At 53.3% G+C, this 17,959-nt stretch overlaps 1 protein-coding gene and 1 long non-coding RNA gene across 3 annotated transcripts in view; both read left to right on the forward strand.

Annotated features, from left to right (window-relative positions):
• LOC120979630 (vitamin D3 hydroxylase-associated protein-like) overlaps positions 1-13,645 on the forward strand; it is a 150,773-nt gene extending 137,128 nt beyond the window's left edge. For both annotated transcript variants that reach the window (XM_040408498.1, XM_040408499.1), the window contains exons 10-16: positions 6,398-6,497; positions 7,015-7,058; positions 9,088-9,127; positions 12,674-12,782; positions 12,862-13,007; positions 13,324-13,482; positions 13,513-13,645. In XM_040408498.1, coding sequence (XP_040264432.1) covers positions 6,398-6,497; positions 7,015-7,058; positions 9,088-9,127; positions 12,674-12,782; positions 12,862-13,007; positions 13,324-13,461 — 577 coding nt within the window. In that variant the 3' untranslated portion in view covers positions 13,462-13,482; positions 13,513-13,645. The remainder of the gene's footprint in view (positions 1-6,397; positions 6,498-7,014; positions 7,059-9,087; positions 9,128-12,673; positions 12,783-12,861; positions 13,008-13,323; positions 13,483-13,512) is intronic.
• Positions 2,726-4,342, forward strand: LOC120979634. Its single transcript, XR_005774341.1, has 3 exons — positions 2,726-2,964; positions 2,997-3,072; positions 4,177-4,342. It is a non-coding gene; the product is annotated as an uncharacterized LOC120979634 (long non-coding RNA).
• Positions 13,646-17,959: the final 4,314 nt, after the last annotated feature.

The following is a 17,959-nucleotide window of genomic DNA, read 5'->3' on the forward strand; positions in this document are numbered from 1 at the left end:
GGATGATCAGGCGGAGGCAGTTTATGGTCTCTGCAGAGGGATGATCAGGCAGAGGCGGTTCATGGTCGCTACAGAGGGATGATCAGGCGGAGGTGAATTATAGTCACTGCAGAGGGATGATCAGGCGGAGGCAGTTCATGGTCACTGCAGAGGGATGATCAGGTGGAGGTGGTTTATGGTCACTGCAGAGGGATGATCAGGCGGAGGCGATTCATGGTCACTGCAGAGGGATGATCAGGTGGAGGCAGTTCATGGTCTCTGCAGAGGGACGATCAGGTGGAGGCAGTTCATGGTCTCTGCAGAGGGATGATCAGGTGGAGGCGATTCATGGTCACTACAGAGGGACGATCAGGTGGAGGCAGTTCATGGTCTCTGCAGAGGGATGATCAGGTCGAGGCGATTCATGTTCACTGCAGAGGGATGATCAGGTGGAGGTGGTTTATGGTCACTGCAGAGGGATGATCAGGCAGAGGCGATTCATTGTCACTGCAGAGGGATGATCAGGCGGAGGCAGTTCATGGTCTCTGCAGAGGGATGATCAGGTGGAGGCGATTCATGGTCACTGCAGAGGGATGATCAGGCGGAGGCAGTTTATGGTCTCTGCAGAGGGATGATCAGGCGGAGGCGGTTTATGGTCTCTGCAGAGGGACGATCAGGTCGGAGGCAGTTCATGGTCACTGCAGAGGGATGATCAGGCTGAGGCGGATTATGGTCACTGCAGAGGGATGATCAGGTGGAGGTGGTTTATGGTCACTGCAGAGGGACGATCAGGCGGAGGCGGTTTAAGATCACAGCAGAGGGACGATATGGTGGGGACGGCTTATGGTTGATCACGTACAGATGATTTGGTGGATGGGTTTATGGTGGCTGTGGAGGGATGATCAGGCGGAGGCGGTTTATGGTCACTGCAGAGGGACGATCAGGCGGATTATGGTCACTGCAGAGGGATGATCAGGTGGAGGCGATTCATGGTCACTGCAGAGGGACGATCAGGTGGAGGCGGTTCATGGTCACTGCAGAGGGATGATCAGGTGGAGGTGGTTTATGGTCACTGCACAGGAATGATCAGGTGGAGGTGGTTTATGGTCACTGCAGAGGGATGATCAGGTGGAGGTAGTTCATAGTCACTGCAGAGGAATGATCAGGCTGAGGCGGATTATGGTCACTGCAGAGGAATGATCAGGTGGAGGCAGTTTATGGTCACTGCAGAGGGATGATCAGGCTGATGCGGATTATGGTCACTGCAGAGGGATGATCAGGTGGAGGCAATTTATGGTCACTGCAGAGGGATGATCAGGTGGAGGTGGTTTATGGTCACTGCAGAGGGATGATCAGGCGGAGGCAGTTCATGGTCTCTGCAGAGGGATGATCAGGCAGAGGCGGTTCATGGTCACTACAGAGGGATGATCAGGCGGAGGTGGATTATGGTCACTGCAGAGGGATGATCAGGCGGAGGCAGTTCATGGTCACTGCAGAGGGATGATCAGGTGGAGGTGGTTTATGGTCACTGCAGAGGGATGATCAGGCGGAGGCGATTCATGGTCACTGCAGAGGGATGATCAGGTGGAGGCAGTTCATGGTCTCTGCAGAGGGATGATCAGGCGGAGGCGGTTTATGGTCACTGCAGAGGGACGATCAGGTGGAGGCAGTTCATGGTCTCTGCAGAGGGATGATCAGGTGGAGGCGATTCATGGTCACTACAGAGGGACGATCAGGTGGAGGCAGTTCATGGTCTCTGCAGAGGGATGATCAGGTGGAGGCGATTCATGGTCACTGCAGAGGGATGATCAGGTGGAGGTGGTTTATGGTCACTGCAGAGGGATGATCAGGCGGAGGCGATTCATGGTCACTGCAGAGGGATGATCAGGCGGAGGCAGTTCATGGTCTCTGCAGAGGGATGATCAGGTGGAGGCGATTCATGGTCACTGCAGAGGGATGATCAGGTGGAGGTGGTTTATGGTCTCTGCAGAGGGATGATCAGGCGGAGGCGGTTTATGGTCTCTGCAGAGGGATGATCAGGCGGAGGCGGTTTATGGTCTCTGCAGAGGGATGATCAGGCGGAGGCGGTTTATGGTCTCTGCAGAGGGACGATCAGGTGGAGGTGGTTTATGGTCTCTGCAGAGGGATGATCAGGCGGAGGCGGTTTATGGTCTCTGCAGAGGGACGATCAGGTCGGAGGCAGTTCATGGTCACTGCAGAGGGATGATCAGGCTGAGGCGGATTATGGTCACTGCAGAGGGATGATCAGGTGGAGGTGGTTTATGGTCACTGCAGAGGGATGATCAGGTAGAGGCGGATTATGGTCACTGCAGAGGGATGATCAGGTGGAGGTGGTTTATGGTCACTGCAGAGGGACGATCAGGCGGAGGCGGTTTAAGATCACAGCAGAGGGACGATATGGTGGGGACGGCTTATGGTTGATCACGTACAGATGATTTGGTGGATGGGTTTATGGTGGCTGTGGAGGGATGATCAGGCGGAGGCGGTTTATGGTCACTGCAGAGGGACGATCAGGCGGAGGCAGTTCATGGTCACTGCAGAGCGACGATCAGGCGGAGGTGGTTTATGGTCAATGCACAGGAATGATGAGGTGGTTTATGGTCACTGCAGAGGGATGATCATGCGGAGGCAGTTCATAGTCACTGCAGAGGAATGATCAGGCTGAGGCGGATTATGGTCACTGCAGAGGAATGATCAGGCTGAGGCGGATTATGGTCCCTGCAGAGGGATGATCAGGTGGAGGCAGTTTATGGTCACTGCAGAGGGATGATCAGGTGGAGGTGGTTTATGGTCACTGCAGAGGGATGATCAGGCGGAGGCAGTTCATGGTCTCTGCAGAGGGATGATCAGGCAGAGGCGGTTCATGGTCACTACAGAGGGATGATCAGGCGGAGGTGGATTATGGTCACTGCAGAGGGATGATCAGGCGGAGGCAGTTCATGGTCACTGCAGAGGGATGATCAGGTGGTTTATGGTCACTGCAGAGGGATGATCAGGCGGAGGCGATTCATGGTCACTGCAGAGGGATGATCAGGTGGAGGCAGTTCATGGTCTCTGCAGAGGGACGATCAGGTGGAGGCAGTTCATGGTCTCTGCAGAGGGATGATCAGGTGGAGGCGATTCATGGTCACTGCAGAGGGATGATCAGGTGGAGGTGGTTTATGGTCTCTGCAGAGGGATGATCAGGCGGAGGCGGTTTATGGTCTCTGCAGAGGGATGATCAGGCGGAGGCGGTTTATGGTCTCTGCAGAGGGATGATCAGGCGGAGGCGGTTTATGGTCTCTGCAGAGGGACGATCAGGTCTGAGGCAGTTCATGGTCACTGCAGAGGGATGATCAGGCGGAGGCGATTCATGGTCACTGCAGAGGGATGATCAGGTGGAGGCAGTTCATGGTCTCTGCAGAGGGACGATCAGGTGGAGGCAGTTCATGGTCTCTGCAGAGGGATGATCAGGTGGAGGCGATTCATGGTCACTACAGAGGGACGATCAGGTGGAGGCAGTTCATGGTCTCTGCAGAGGGATGATCAGGTGGAGGCGATTCATGGTCACTGCAGAGGGATGATCAGGTGGAGGTGGTTTATGGTCACTGCAGAGGGATGATCAGGCGGAGGCGATTCATGGTCACTGCAGAGGGATGATCAGGCGGAGGCGGTTCATGGTCTCTGCAGAGGGATGATCAGGTGGAGGCGATTCAAGGTCACTGCAGAGGGATGATCAGGTGGAGGTGGTTTATGGTCTCTGCAGAGGGATGATCAGGCGGAGGAGGTTTATGGTCTCTGCAGAGGGATGATCAGGCGGAGGCGGTTTATGGTCTCTGCAGAGGGATGATCAGGCGGAGGCGGTTTATGGTCTCTGCAGAGGGACGATCAGGTCGGAGGCAGTTCATGGTCACTGCAGAGGGATGATCAGGCTGAGGCGGATTATAGTCACTGCAGAGGGATGATCAGGTGGAGGTGGTTTATGGTCACTGCAGAGGGATGATCAGGTAGAGGCGGATTATGGTCACTGCAGAGGGATGATCAGGTGGAGGTGGTTTATGGTCACGGCAGAGGGACGATCAGGCGGAGGCGGTTTAAGATCACAGCAGAGGGACGATATGGTGGGAACGGCTTATGGTTGATCACGTACAGATGATTTGGTGGATGGGTTTATGGTGGCTGTGGAGGGATGATCAGGCGGAGGCGGTTTATGGTCACTGCAGAGGGACGATCAGGCGGAGGCAGTTCATGGTCACTGCAGAGGGACGATCAGGCGGAGGCGGATTATGGTCACTGCAGAGGGATGATCAAGTGGAGGCGATTCATGGTCACTGCAGAGGGACGATCAGGTGGAGGCGGTTCATGGTCACTGCAGATGGATGATCAGGCTGAGGCGGATTATGGTCACTGCAGAGGAATGATCAGGCTGAGGCGGATTATGGTCACTGCAGAGGGATGATCAGGTGGAGGCAGTTTATGGTCACTGCAGAGTGATGATCAGGTGGAGGTGGTTTATGGTCACTGCAGAGGGATGATCAGGCGGAGGCAGTTCATGGTCTCTGGAGAGGGATGATCAGGCAGAGGCGGTTCATGGTCACTACAGAGGGATGATCAGGCGGAGGTGGATTATTGTCACTGCAGAGGGATGATCAGGTGGAGGCAGTTCATGGTCTCTGCAGAGGGATGATCAGGTGGAGGTGGTTTATGGTCACTGCAGAGGGATGATCAGGTGGAGGTGGTTTATGGTCACTGCAGAGGGATGATCAGGCGGAGGCGATTCATGGTCACTGCAGAGGGATGATCAGGTGGAGGCAGTTCATGGTCTCTGCAGAGGGACGATGAGGTGGAGGCAGTTCATGGTCTCTGCAGAGGGATGATCAGGTGGAGGCGATTCATGGTCACTACAGATGGACGATCAGGTGGAGGCAGTTCATGGTCTCTGCAGAGGGATGATCAGGCAGGGGCGATTCATGGTCACTGCAGAGGGATGATCAGGCGGAGGCGATTCATGGTCACTGCAGAGGGATGATCAGGCGGAGGCAGTTTATGGTCTCTGCAGAGGGATGATCAGGTGGAGGCGATTCATGGTCACTGCAGAGGGATGATCAGGTGGAGGTGGTTTATGGTCTCTGCAGAGGGATGATCAGGCGGAGGCGGTTTATGGTCTCTGCAGAGGGATGATCAGGCGGAGGCGGTTTATGGTCTCTGCAGAGGGATGATCAGGCGGAGGCGGTTTATGGTCTCTGCAGAGGGACGATCAGGTCGGAGGCAGTTCATGGTCACTGCAGAGGGATGATCAGGCTGAGGCGGATTATGGTCACTGCAGAGGGATGATCAGGTGGAGGTGGTTTATGGTCACTGCAGAGGGATGATCAGGTAGAGGCGGATTATGGTCACTGCAGAGGGATGATCAGGTGGAGGTGGTTTATGGTCACTGCAGAGGGACGATCAGGTCGGAGGCAGTTCATGGTCACTGCAGAGGAATGATCAGGCTGAGGCGGATTATGGTCACTACAGAGGGATGATCAGGTGGAGGTGGTTTATGGTCACTGCAGAGGGATGATCAGGTAGAGGCGGATTATGGTCACTGCAGAGGGATGATCAGGTGGAGGCAGTTTATGGTCTCTGCAGAGGGATGATCAGGTGGAGGTAGTTCATGGTCACTGCAGAGGGATGATCAGGTGGAGGTAGTTCATGGTCACTGCGGAGGGATGATCAGGTGGAGGTGGTTTATGGTCACTGCAGAGGGATGATCAGGTAGAGGCGGATTATGGTCACTGCAGAGGGATGATCAGGCGGAGGCAGTTTATGGTCTCTGCAGAGGGATGATCAGGCGGAGGCGATTCATGGTCTCTGCAGAAGGATGATCAGGCGGAGGCGGTTCATGGTCACTACAGAGGGATGATCAGGCGGAGGTGGATTATGGTCACTGCAGAGGGATGATCAGGTGGAGGCAGTTTATGGTCACTGCAGAGGGATGATCAGGTGGAGGCGATTCATGGTCACTGCAGAGGGATGATCATGCGGAGGCGATACATGGTCTCTGCAGAGGGATGATCAGGCAGAGGCGGTTCATGGTCACTACAGAGGGATGATCAGGCGGAGGCGGATTATGGTCTCTGCAGAGGGATGATCAGGCAGAGGTGGTTTATGGTCACTGCAGAGGGATGATCAGGTAAAGGCGGATTATGATCACTGCAGAGGGATGATCAGGTGGAGGCGGTTTATGGTCACTGCAGAGACACATGTAGAGGCGACATTCTCCGGAGAGGTAGTCTGCTCTTCCGGGAGAATCTAAGGTGGACAGGGAATCTTCATCTGACCCCAGAGACCAGAGTCATGGAGCCCCCGCGTCTCGTCTCTCAGGTTTTCCCCGTGTATATGACATGGCACATTACAGGGTTCTTGTGTTCTGCAGTCTCCCCGATATCGTGGATCCCAACCTGAAGCAGCAGCTCTTCCTGTACAAGATCCCGAACATTGTCAAGAAGATGGCGGCGTTCTTCATGAGGCCGGTGGTGAGTACATGACAAATGCCTGAGTCTGCAGCACACATCCAGAGTGTCAGTCACAGTTATGCCTTTATGCCATGACTTATTCTCCAGTCACATCTAGAGCTGCAGTCACTATTCTAAAGTCACATCTAGAGCTGCAGTCACTGTTCTCCAGTCACATCTAGAGCTGCAGTCACTGTTCTCCAGTCACATCTAGAGCTGCAGTCACTGTTCTGCTCTTACACCATGACTTATTCTCCAGTCACATCTAGAGCTGCAGTCACTATTCTAAAGTCACATCTAGAGCTGCAGTCACTGTTCTGCTCTTACACCATGACTTATTCTCCAGTCACATCTAGAGCTGCGGTCACATCTGGAACAGTATTCACCTTTTTTGGAGATGTTGTAGGTGCAGTGTTGCTGGAATTTTCCTGGCAACCGTCTCATATTCTGCCGCCATGTTTTGGCGCTGTCAGCTGATGGCGCAGTTTTTCGGCCGCCCCTGCCTCAGAGTCTCACTGTCATTCACATCTTGTCTTAGTTCCCACGAATTGCCAATCACGTGGAGGCGCACTGTGGCTGCAGGTAAGATGGCGCTCGTCTCGCATAATATCCGCCGCCTGGTGACGTCACGCTGCCTCCGTATCGGAGCTGAACTCCAGACTATGCCAATTAACTCTTTAACTGCTTGTATGTGCACGGCCAGATGGCGCAGCTAACCGCACGTGTCCAAGCCACGTTCACCAGTCACTGGCAGCGCAGGAACACTGTGTGACCACAGGAAAGGCATAGCTGCTCCGCCTGGTAGTACCCTATTGCCCGTAGATGGCGGAGGACGGGTGGACGTGGCAGAGGACGGGTGAACATGGCGGATAACGGATGTATATGGTGGAGGACGGGTGAACATGGCGGATAACGGATGTATATGGTGGAGGACGGGTGAACATGGCGGATAACGGATGTATATGGTGGAGGACGGGTGAACATGGCGGATAACGGATGTATATGGTGGAGGACGGGTGAACATGGCGGATAACGGATGTATATGGTGGAGGACGGGTGAACATGGCGGATAACGGATGTATATGGTGGAGGACGGGTGAACATGGCGGATAACGGATGTATATGGTGGAGGACGGGTGAACATGGCGGATAACGGATGTATATGGTGGAGGACGGGTGAACATGGCGGATAACGGATGTATATGGTGGAGGACGGGTGAACATGGCGGATAACGGATGTATATGGTGGAGGACGGGTGAACATGGCGGATAACGGATGTATATGGTGGAGGACGGGTGAACATGGCGGATAACGGATGTATATGGTGGAGGACGGGTGAACATGGCGGATAACTGATGTATATGGTGGAGGACGGGAGAACATGGCGGATAAAGGATGTATATGGCGGAGGACGGGTGATCATGGCGGATAACGAATGTATATGGCGGAGGACGGGTGAACATGGCGGATAACGGATGTATATGGCGGAGGACGGGTGAACATGGCGGATAACGGATGTATATGGCGGAGGACGGGTGAACATGGCGGATAACGGATGTATATGGTGGAGGACGGGTGATCATGGCGGATAACGGATGTATATGGTGGAGGACGGGTGAACATGGCGGATAACGGATGTATATGGTGGAGGACGGGTGAACATGGCGGATAACGGATGTATATGGTGGAGGACGGGTGAACATGGCGGATAACGGATGTATATGGTGGAGGACGGGTGAACATGGCGGATAACGGATGTATATGGTGGAGGACGGGTGAACATGGCGGATAACGGATGTATATGGTGGAGGACGGGTGAACATGGCGGATAACGGATGTATATGGTGGAGGACGGGTGAACATGGCGGATAACGGATGTATATGGTGGAGGACGGGTAAACATGGCGGATAACGGATGTATATGGTGGAGGACGGGTGAACATGGCGGATAACGGATGTATATGGTGGAGGACGGGTGAACATGGCGGATAACGGATGTATATGGTGGAGGACGGGTGAACATGGCGGATAACGGATGTATATGGTGGAGGACGGGTGATCATGGCGGATAACGAATGTATATGGTGGAGGACGGGTGAACATGGCGGATAACGGATGTATATGGTGGAGGACGGGTGATCATGGCGGATAACGGATGTATATGGTGGAGGACAGGTGAACATGGCGGATAACGGATGTATATGGTGGAGGACGGGTGATCATGGCGGATAACGAATGTATATGGTGGAGGACGGGTGAACATGGCGGATAACGGATGTATATGGTGGAGGACGGGTGATCATGGCGGATAACGGATGTATATGGTGGAGGACGGGTGAACATGGCGGATAACGGATGTATATGGTGGAGGACGGGTGAACATGGCGGATAACGGATGTATATGGTGGAGGACGGGTGAACATGGCGGATAACGGATGTATATGGTGGAGGACGGGTGAACATGGCGGATAACGGATGTATATGGTGGAGGACGGGTGAACATGGCGGATAACGGATGTATATGGTGGAGGACGGGTGAACATGGCGGATAACGGATGTATATGGTGGAGGACGGGTGGATGTGATAGATTTCTTATCTTCTTGTTTTAGCTCTGTGAAGGATCTGTGGAAACACTACACAGCGATTAAGGTAATGTGGGGGTGCACACTGTGGAGTAACGTAGGGTAATGTGGGGGTGCACACTGTGGAGTAACGTAGGGTAATGTGGGGGTGCACACTGTGGAGTAACGTAGGGTAATGTGGGGGTGCACACTGTGGAGTAACGTAGGGTAATGTGGGGGTGCACACTGTGGAGTAACGTAGGGTAATGTGGTGGTGCACACTGTGGAGTAACGTAGGGTAATGTGGGGGTGCACACTGTGGAGTAACGTAGGGTAATGTGGGGGTGCACACTGTGGAGTAACGTAGGGTAATGTGGTGGTGCACACTGGTGGAGTAACGTAGGGTAATGTGGGGGTGCACACTGTGGAGTAACGTAGGGTAATGTGGGGGTGCACACTGTGGAGTAACGTAGGGTAATGTGGGGGTGCACACTGTGGAGTAACGTAGGGTAATGTGGGGGTGCACACTGTGGAGTAACGTAGGGTAATGTGGGGGTGCACACTGTGGAGTAACGTAGGGTAATGTGGGGGTGCACACTGTGGAGTAACGTAGGGTAATGTGGGGGTGCACACTGTGGAGTAACGTAGGGTAATGTGGGGGTGCACACTGGGGGGGGTAACGTAGGGTAATGTGGGGGTGCACACTGTGGAGTAACGTAGGGTAATGTGGGGGTGCACACTGTGGAGTAACGTAGGGTAATGTGGGGGTGCACACTGTGGAGTAACGTAGGGTAATGTGAGGGTGCACACTGTGGAGTAACGTAGGGTAATGTGGTGGTGCACACTGTGGAGTAACGTAGGGTAATGTGGGGGTGCACACTGTGGATTAACGTAGGGTAATGTGGGGGTGCACACTGTGGAGTAACGTAGGGTAATGTGGGGGTGCACACTGTGGAGTAACGTAGGGTAATTTGGGGGTGCACACTGTGGAGTAACGTAGGGTGATGTGGGGGTGCACACTGTGGAGTAACGTAGGGTAATGTGGGGGTGCACACTGTGGAGTAACGTAGGGTAATGTGGGGGTGCACACTGTGGATTAACGTAGGGTAATGTGGGGGTGCACACTGTGGATTAACGTAGGGTAATGTGGGGGTGCACACTGTGGAGTAACGTAGGGTAATGTGGGGGTGCACACTGTGGAGTAACGTAGGGTAATGTGGGGGTGCACACTGTGGAGTAACGTAGGGTAATGTGGGGGTGCACACTGTGGATTAACGTAGGGTAATGTGGGGGTGCACACTGTGGAGTAACGTAGGGTAATGTGGGGGTGCACACTGTGGAGTAACGTAGGGTAATTTGGGGGTGCACACTGTGGAGTAACGTAGGGTAATGTGGGGGTGCACACTGTGGAGTAACGTAGGGTAATGTGGGGGTGCACACTGTGGAGTAACGTAGGGTAATGTGGGGGTGCACACTGTGGAGTAACGTAGGGTAATGTGGGGGTGCACACTGTGGAGTAACGTAGGGTAATGTGGGGGTGCACACTGTGGAGTAACGTAGGGTAATGTGGGGGTGCACACTGGAGTAACGTAGGGTAATGTGGGGGTGCACACTGTGGAGTAACGTAGGGTAATGTGGGGGTGCACACTGTGGAGGTAACGTAGGGTAATGTGGTGGTGCACACTGTGGAGTAACGTAGGGTAATGTGGGGGTGCACACTGTGGAGTAACGTAGGGTAATGTGGGGGTGCACACTGTGGAGTAACGTAGGGTAATGTGGGGGTGCACACTGTGGAGTAACGTAGGGTAATGTGGGGGTGCACACTGTGGAGTAACGTAGGGTAATGTGGGGGTGCACACTGGAGTAACGTAGGGTAATGTGGGGGTGCACACTGTGGAGTAACGTAGGGTAATGTGGGGGTGCACACTGTGGAGTAACGTAGGGTAATGTGGGGGTGCACACTGGGGGGGGTAACGTAGGGTAATGTGGGGGTGCACACTGTGGAGTAACGTAGGGTAATGTGGTGGTGCACACTGTGGAGTAACGTAGGGTAATGTGGGGGTGCACACTGTGGAGTAACGTAGGGTAATGTGGGGGTGCACACTGGGGGGGTAACGTAGGGTAATGTGGGGGTGCACACTGTTGAGTAACGTAGGGTAATGTGGGGGTGCACACTGTGGAGTAACGTAGGGTAATGTGGGGGTGCACACTGTGGAGTAACGTAGGGTAATGTGGGGGTGCACACTGTGGAGTAACGTAGGGTAATGTGGGGGTGCACACTGTGGAGTAACGTAGGGTAATGTGGGGGTGCACACTGTGGAGTAACGTAGGGTAATGTGGGGGTGCCCACTGTTGAGTAACGTAGGGTAATGTGGTGGTGCACACTGTGGAGTAACGTAGGGTAATGTGGGGGTGCACACTGGGGGATAACGTAGGGTAATGTGGGGGTGCACACTGTGGAGTAACGTAGGGTAATGTGGGGGTGCACACTGTGGAGTAACGTAGGGTAATGTGGGGGTGCACACTGTGGAGTAACGTAGGGTAATGTGGGGGTGCACACTGTGGAGTAACGTAGGGTAATGTGGGGGTGCACACTGTGGAGTAACGTAGGGTAATGTGGTGGTGCACACTGTGGAGTAACGTAGGGTAATGTGGTGGTGCACACTGTGGAGTAACGTAGGGTAATGTGGTGGTGCACACTGTGGAGTAACGTAGGGTAATGTGGGGGTGCACACTGTGGATTAACGTAGGGTAATGTGGGGGTGCACACTGTGGATTAACGTAGGGTAATGTGGGGGTGCACACTGTGGAGTAACGTAGGGTAATTTGGGGGTGCACACTGTGGAGTAATGTAGGGTAATGTGGGGGTGCACACTGTGGAGTAACGTAGGGTAATGTCAGGGTGCACACTGTGGAGTAACGTAGGGTAATGTGGGGGTGCACACTGTGGAGTAACGTAGGGTAATGTGGGGGTGCACACTGTGGAGTAACGTAGGGTAATGTGGGGGTGCACACTGTGGAGTAACGTAGGGTAATGTGGGGGTGCACACTGGGTCTTGTGGGGGGGTGATGATATTAATGGCGGTCTTGTGGGGGGGGTGATGATATTAATGGCGGTCTTGTGGGGGGGGGTGATGATATTCTTGGCGGTCTTGTGGGGGGGTGATGATATTAATGGCGGTCTTGTGGGGGGGTGATGATATTAATGGCGGTCTTGTGGGGGGGTGATGATATTAATGGCGGTCTTGTGGGGGGGTGATGATATCCATGGCGGTCTTGTGGGGGGGGTGATGATATTAATGGCGGTCTTGTGGGGGGGTGATGATATTAATGGCGGTCTTGTGGGGGGGTGAAGATATTCATGGCGGTCTTGTGGGGGGGTTATGATATTAATGGCTGTCTTGTGGGGGGGTGATGATATTCTTGGCGGTCTTGTGGGGGGGGGGTGATGATATTCATGGCGGTCTTGTGGGGGGGTGATGATATTCATGGCGGTCTTGTGGGGGGGTGATGATATTCATGGCGGTCTTGTGGGGGGGGTGATGATATTAATGGCGGTCTTGTGGGGGGGTGATGATATTAATGGCGGTCTTGTGGGGGGGTGATGATATTCATGGCGGTCGTCATCTTACAGAAATATCGTTGCGACTTCATCTCGGAATGGCGGAAGCTCGGCCTGGACGCGCTCCTCTGCCCCATGCTCAGCCCGGCCTTCAATGTCGGTCACCCCGGGAAGCTCTTTGGTAAGTCTGTGGGGTGAGGCTCTGGTCGGCCTCGTGTCTCGCCCGCCGGGTCTGACGGGGTCTTCTTGGTTTTCTGCAGCCGGCTTTGGCTTCACCATGCTCTTCAATGTCCTGAACCTTCCGGTCGGGGTTCTCCCTGTCACCCGCGTTACCGCCGAGGATGAGGCAGAGCTGAAGCATTATAAGGGCTATTATAACGACCCCTGGGACAAGGAGGTGATCAAGGTGCGTGCCACTCCTGTGCCCCGTGCGCGCCTCTCCCGTGCCACGTGCGCGCCTCTCCCGTGCCCCGTGCGCGCCTCTCCTGTGCCCCGTGCGCGTCTCTACCGTGCCACGTGCGTGCCTCTCCTGTGCCCCGTGTGCGCCTCTCCCGTGCCCCGTGCGCGCCTCTCCCGTGCCCCGTGCGCGCCTCTCCCGTGCCCCGTGCGCGCCTCTCCCGTGCCCCGTGCGCGCCTCTCCCGTGCCCCGTGCGCGCCTCTCCTGTGCCCCGTGCGTGGGCGGAGGGGGTGTTACCCTAATAACTGCCCCTTGTCTCTTTCAGGCCATGGAGGGGGGGGTGGGGCTGCCGGTGGCGGTGCAGTGCGTGGCTTTACAGTGGCAGGAAGAGCAGTGCCTGCGCCTGATGAAGGAGGTGGAGACGGCGACCCGAGGCCGTGTGGACCCCCCGCCATCCAGCTAGAGGGGCCATCCCGTATCAGCCGTCTGCTGCCCCCGTGGACGGACCCCCAGGCTCCTCCTCAGTCACAGCCCCCGGTCGCCTCCTGCTTGTTCCACTCTGGTCACACTAGAAACCCCCCAGTGCAGCTGAATGGCCGACGTGGCCCCTCCACTCCCATTGTAAACAGCGCTGGGGGTCCGGCTGTAGGAGGGGCGTCCGGTGTGTACAGAGACCTAGGTTCTATTTGTGTCGAGGATTGGGGCAGCGATTAAAGGGTTAATCCAGCATGGCTGCCAGAACAGCGGAAAAATAAAAGGTGAACCCCCCCCCCAGCGTCTCCTGAGGTTTTCTTTAAATAAATAGTGACCCCCAATCACCATAGGGAAGTTCTGGACCCCCAAATCCTGCCACCCAATGGTGCCTGGCTGTGCACCCCCCGCCTGCCGTGTGCCACGTACGCTGGACGGTGACGGAGAGTGATTGCACTACAGACCCCACTATACCGTCATATGGCCCCCAGAGCTGTCACCGGACAGTGCAGGAAATGTCTCATACAGCCAGAACCATGGCGCTCATCCTGGTCCATGTAATACCGCCATATACTGTAGAGAGGATGAGCCGCTCATCCTGGTCCATGTAATACCGCTATGTACTGTAGAGAGGAGGAGCCGCTCATCCTGGTCCATGTAAAGAGCAGATCATACATGTAATACCGCCATGTACTGTAGAGAGGAGGAGCCGCTCATCCTGGTCCATGTAATACCGCCATGTACTGTAGAGAGAAGGAGCCGCTCATCCTGGTCCATGTAATACCGCCATGTACTGTAGAGAGGAGGAGCCGCTCATCCTGGTCCATGTAAAGAGCAGATCATACATGTAATACCGCCATGTACTGTAGAGAGGAGGAGCCGCTCATCCTGGTCCATGTAATACCGCCATGTACTGTAGAGAGAAGGAGCCGCTCATCCTGGTCCATGTAATACCGCCATGTACTGTAGAGAGGAGGAGCCACTCATCCTGGTCCAGGTAAAAAGCAGATCATACATGTAATACCGCCATACACTGTAGAGAGGAGGAGCCGCTCATCCTGGTCCATGTAAAGAGCAGATCATACATGTAATACCGCCATGTACTGTAGAGAGGAGGAGCCGCTCATCCTGGTCCAGGTAAAGAGCAGATCATACATGTAATACCGCCATATACTGTAGAGAGGAGGAGACGCTCATCCTGGTCCAGGTGAAGAGCAGATCATACATGTAATACCGCCATATACTATAGAGAGGAGGAGACGCTCATCCTGGTCCAGGTAAAGAGCAGATCATACATGTAATACCGCCATATACTAGAGAGGAGGAGACCCTCATCCTGGTCCAGGTGAAGAGCAGATTGTAACGGACCGTTTCAGCAGACAAGGGGTTAAAATCCGTTCAGGCGATGTGCCCCTTTCTGAGAGACAGGCACAGCTACTGCAGGACACCAACATCCCGAACTGGATACAAAGTAGCACTCCAAACTGGAACCTCACGAATAGCTGCTAGCAGACGAACAGGAAAAGCATACAATCCTGGCAATCGATCCTCTAACAGCATACAGTGAATCCCCCCAATAACGAGACAAGGCTCCGTGTTGAGGGTCAAACAGTGGTCTGACTGTACTTCACGTACAGCCTCTTTTTTTCATAAACCACAAACATAGTACTGCCCACAGGGGTTTGAAATACAACCAATCAGTAATTTACAACACATACAATGTAACTACAGCAACCAATCGTTCACGCCCCCAGAGGACCAGAATGAAGACTGTGACATAGGACAACATATCCCCACAATGCATCATGGTCTCCTCCTCTCTGTCCCGGAGACAACCTGAGGAGCAATCCAATTATCTCTGAGGACAAAGGGAGATCGCCAATACACATGTGAGGACAACAGAACAGACATCACCATTTTAAACACACAATAGGACAATGGCACAATAGAAACACCCCCCGCATATTCCTCCCAAGCTGACAAGTTACACTTATTATAAATTGTTACAACTTTGTGAGTTTACATCGGCCATACATATAACTTACATTGATTAAAACAGTATAATTTTGTGACAAACCTATCCAAAATTCACTTGAATCGGTTCAGGGGTTTAAAAGTTAGTATATGGCCCATAATCCAGGGGCAAGAGGCCAGCAGCCAGTCCTCTCCAAAACCCAGTGGCGAGGTTGGTTTCGCCACACAGATCATACATGTAATACCGCCATATACTGTAGAGAGGAGGAGCCGCTCATCCTGGTCCAGGTAAAGAGCAGATTATACATGTAATACCGCCATACAGTGTAGAGAGGAGGAGACCCTCATCCTGGTCCAGGTGAAGAGCAGATCATACATGTAATACCGCCATATACTGTAGAGAGGAGGAGCCGCTCATCCTGGTCCAGGTAAAGAGCAGATCATACATGTAATACCGCCATATACTGTAGAGAGGAGGAGACGCTCATCCTGGTCCAGGTGAAGAGCAGATCATACATGTAATACCGCCATATACTATAGAGAGGAGGAGACGCTCATCCTGGTCCAGGTAAAGAGCAGATCATACATGTAATACCGCCATATACTAGAGAGGAGGAGACCCTCATCCTGGTCCAGGTGAAGAGCAGATTGTAACGGACCGTTTCTGCAGACAAGGGGTTAAAATCCGTTCAGGCGATAAGCCCCTTTCTGAGAGACAGGCACAGCTACTGCAGGACACCAACCTCCCGAACTGGATACAAAGTAGCACTCCAAACTGGAACCTCACGAATAGCTGCTAGCAGACGAACAGGAAAAGCATACAATCCTGGAAATCGGTCCTCTAACAGCATACAGTGAATCCCCCCAATAACGAGACAAGGCTCCGTGTTGAGGGTCAAACAGTGGTCTGACTGTACTTCACGTACAGCCTCTTTTATTCATAAACCACAAACATAGTACTGCCCACAGGGGTTTGAAATACAACCAATCAGTAATTTACAACACATACAATGTAACTACAGCAACCAATCGTTCACGCCCCCAGAGGACCAGAATGAAGACTGTGACATAGGACAACATATCCCCACAATGCATCATGGTCTCCTCCTCTCTGTCCCGGAGACAACCTGAGGAGCAATCCAATTATCTCTGAGGACAAAGGGAGATCGCCAATACACATGTGAGGACAACAGAACAGACATCACCATTTTAAACACACAATGGGACAATGGCACAATAGAAACACCCCCCGCATATTCCTCCCAAGCTGACAAGTTACACTTATTATAAATTGTTACAACTTTGTGAGTTTACATCGGCCATACATATAACTTACATTGATTAAAACAGTATAATTTTGTGACAAACCTATCCAAAATTCACTTGAATCGGTTCAGGGGTTTAAAAGTTAGTATATGGCCCATAATCCAGGGGCAAGAGGCCAGCAGCCAGTCCTCTCCAAAACCCAGTGGCGAGGTTGGTTTCGCCACACAGATCATACATGTAATACCGCCATATACTGTAGAGAGGAGGAGCCGCTCATCCTGGTCCAGGTAAAGAGCAGATTATACATGTAATACCGCCATACAGTGTAGAGAGGAGGAGACCCTCATCCTGGTCCAGGTGAAGAGCAGATCATACATGTAATACCGCCATACACTGTAGAGAGGAGGAGCCGCTAATCCTTGTCCATGTAATACCGCCATATACTGTAGAGAGGAGGAGCCGCTCATCCTGGTCCAGGTAAAGAGCAGATCATACATGTAATACCGCCTTGTACTGTAGAGAGGAGGAGCTGCTCATCCTGGTCCAGGTAAAGAGCAGATCATACATGTAATACCGCCGTGTACTGTAGAGAGGAGGAGCAGCCCATCCTGGTCCAGGTGAAGAGCAGATCATACATGTAATACCGCCATACACTGTAGAGAGGAGGAGCCGCTCATCCTGGTCCAGGTGAAGAGCAGATCATACATGTAATACCGCCATGTACTGTAGAGAGGAGGAGCCGCTCATCCTGGTCCAGGTAAAGAGCAGATCATACATGTAATACCGCCATACACTGTAGAGAGGAGGAGCCGCTCATCCTGGTCCAGGTGAAGAGCAGATCATACATGTAATACCGCCATGTACTGTAGAGAGGAGGAGCCGCTCATCCTGGTCCAGGTAAAGAGCAGATCATACATGTAATACCGCCATACACTGTAGAGAGGAGGAGCCGCTCATCCTGGTCCAGGTGAAGAGCAGATCATACATGTAATACCGCCATACACTGTAGAGAGGAGGAGCCGCTCATCCTGGTCCAGGTGAAGAGCAGATCATACATGTAATACCGCCATATACTGTAGAGAGGAGGAGCAGCCTATCCTGGTCCAGGTGAAGAGCAGATCATACATGTAATACCGCCATACACTGTAGAGAGGAGGAGCTGCTCATCCTGGTCCATGTAATACCGCCATGTACTGTAGAGAGGAGGAGCCACTCATCCTGGTCCATGTAATACCGCCATACACTGTAGA

This window comes from Bufo bufo, chromosome 9 (genome assembly GCF_905171765.1).
Source record: "Bufo bufo chromosome 9, aBufBuf1.1, whole genome shotgun sequence".
Classification (NCBI taxonomy): domain Eukaryota; kingdom Metazoa; phylum Chordata; class Amphibia; order Anura; family Bufonidae; genus Bufo; species Bufo bufo.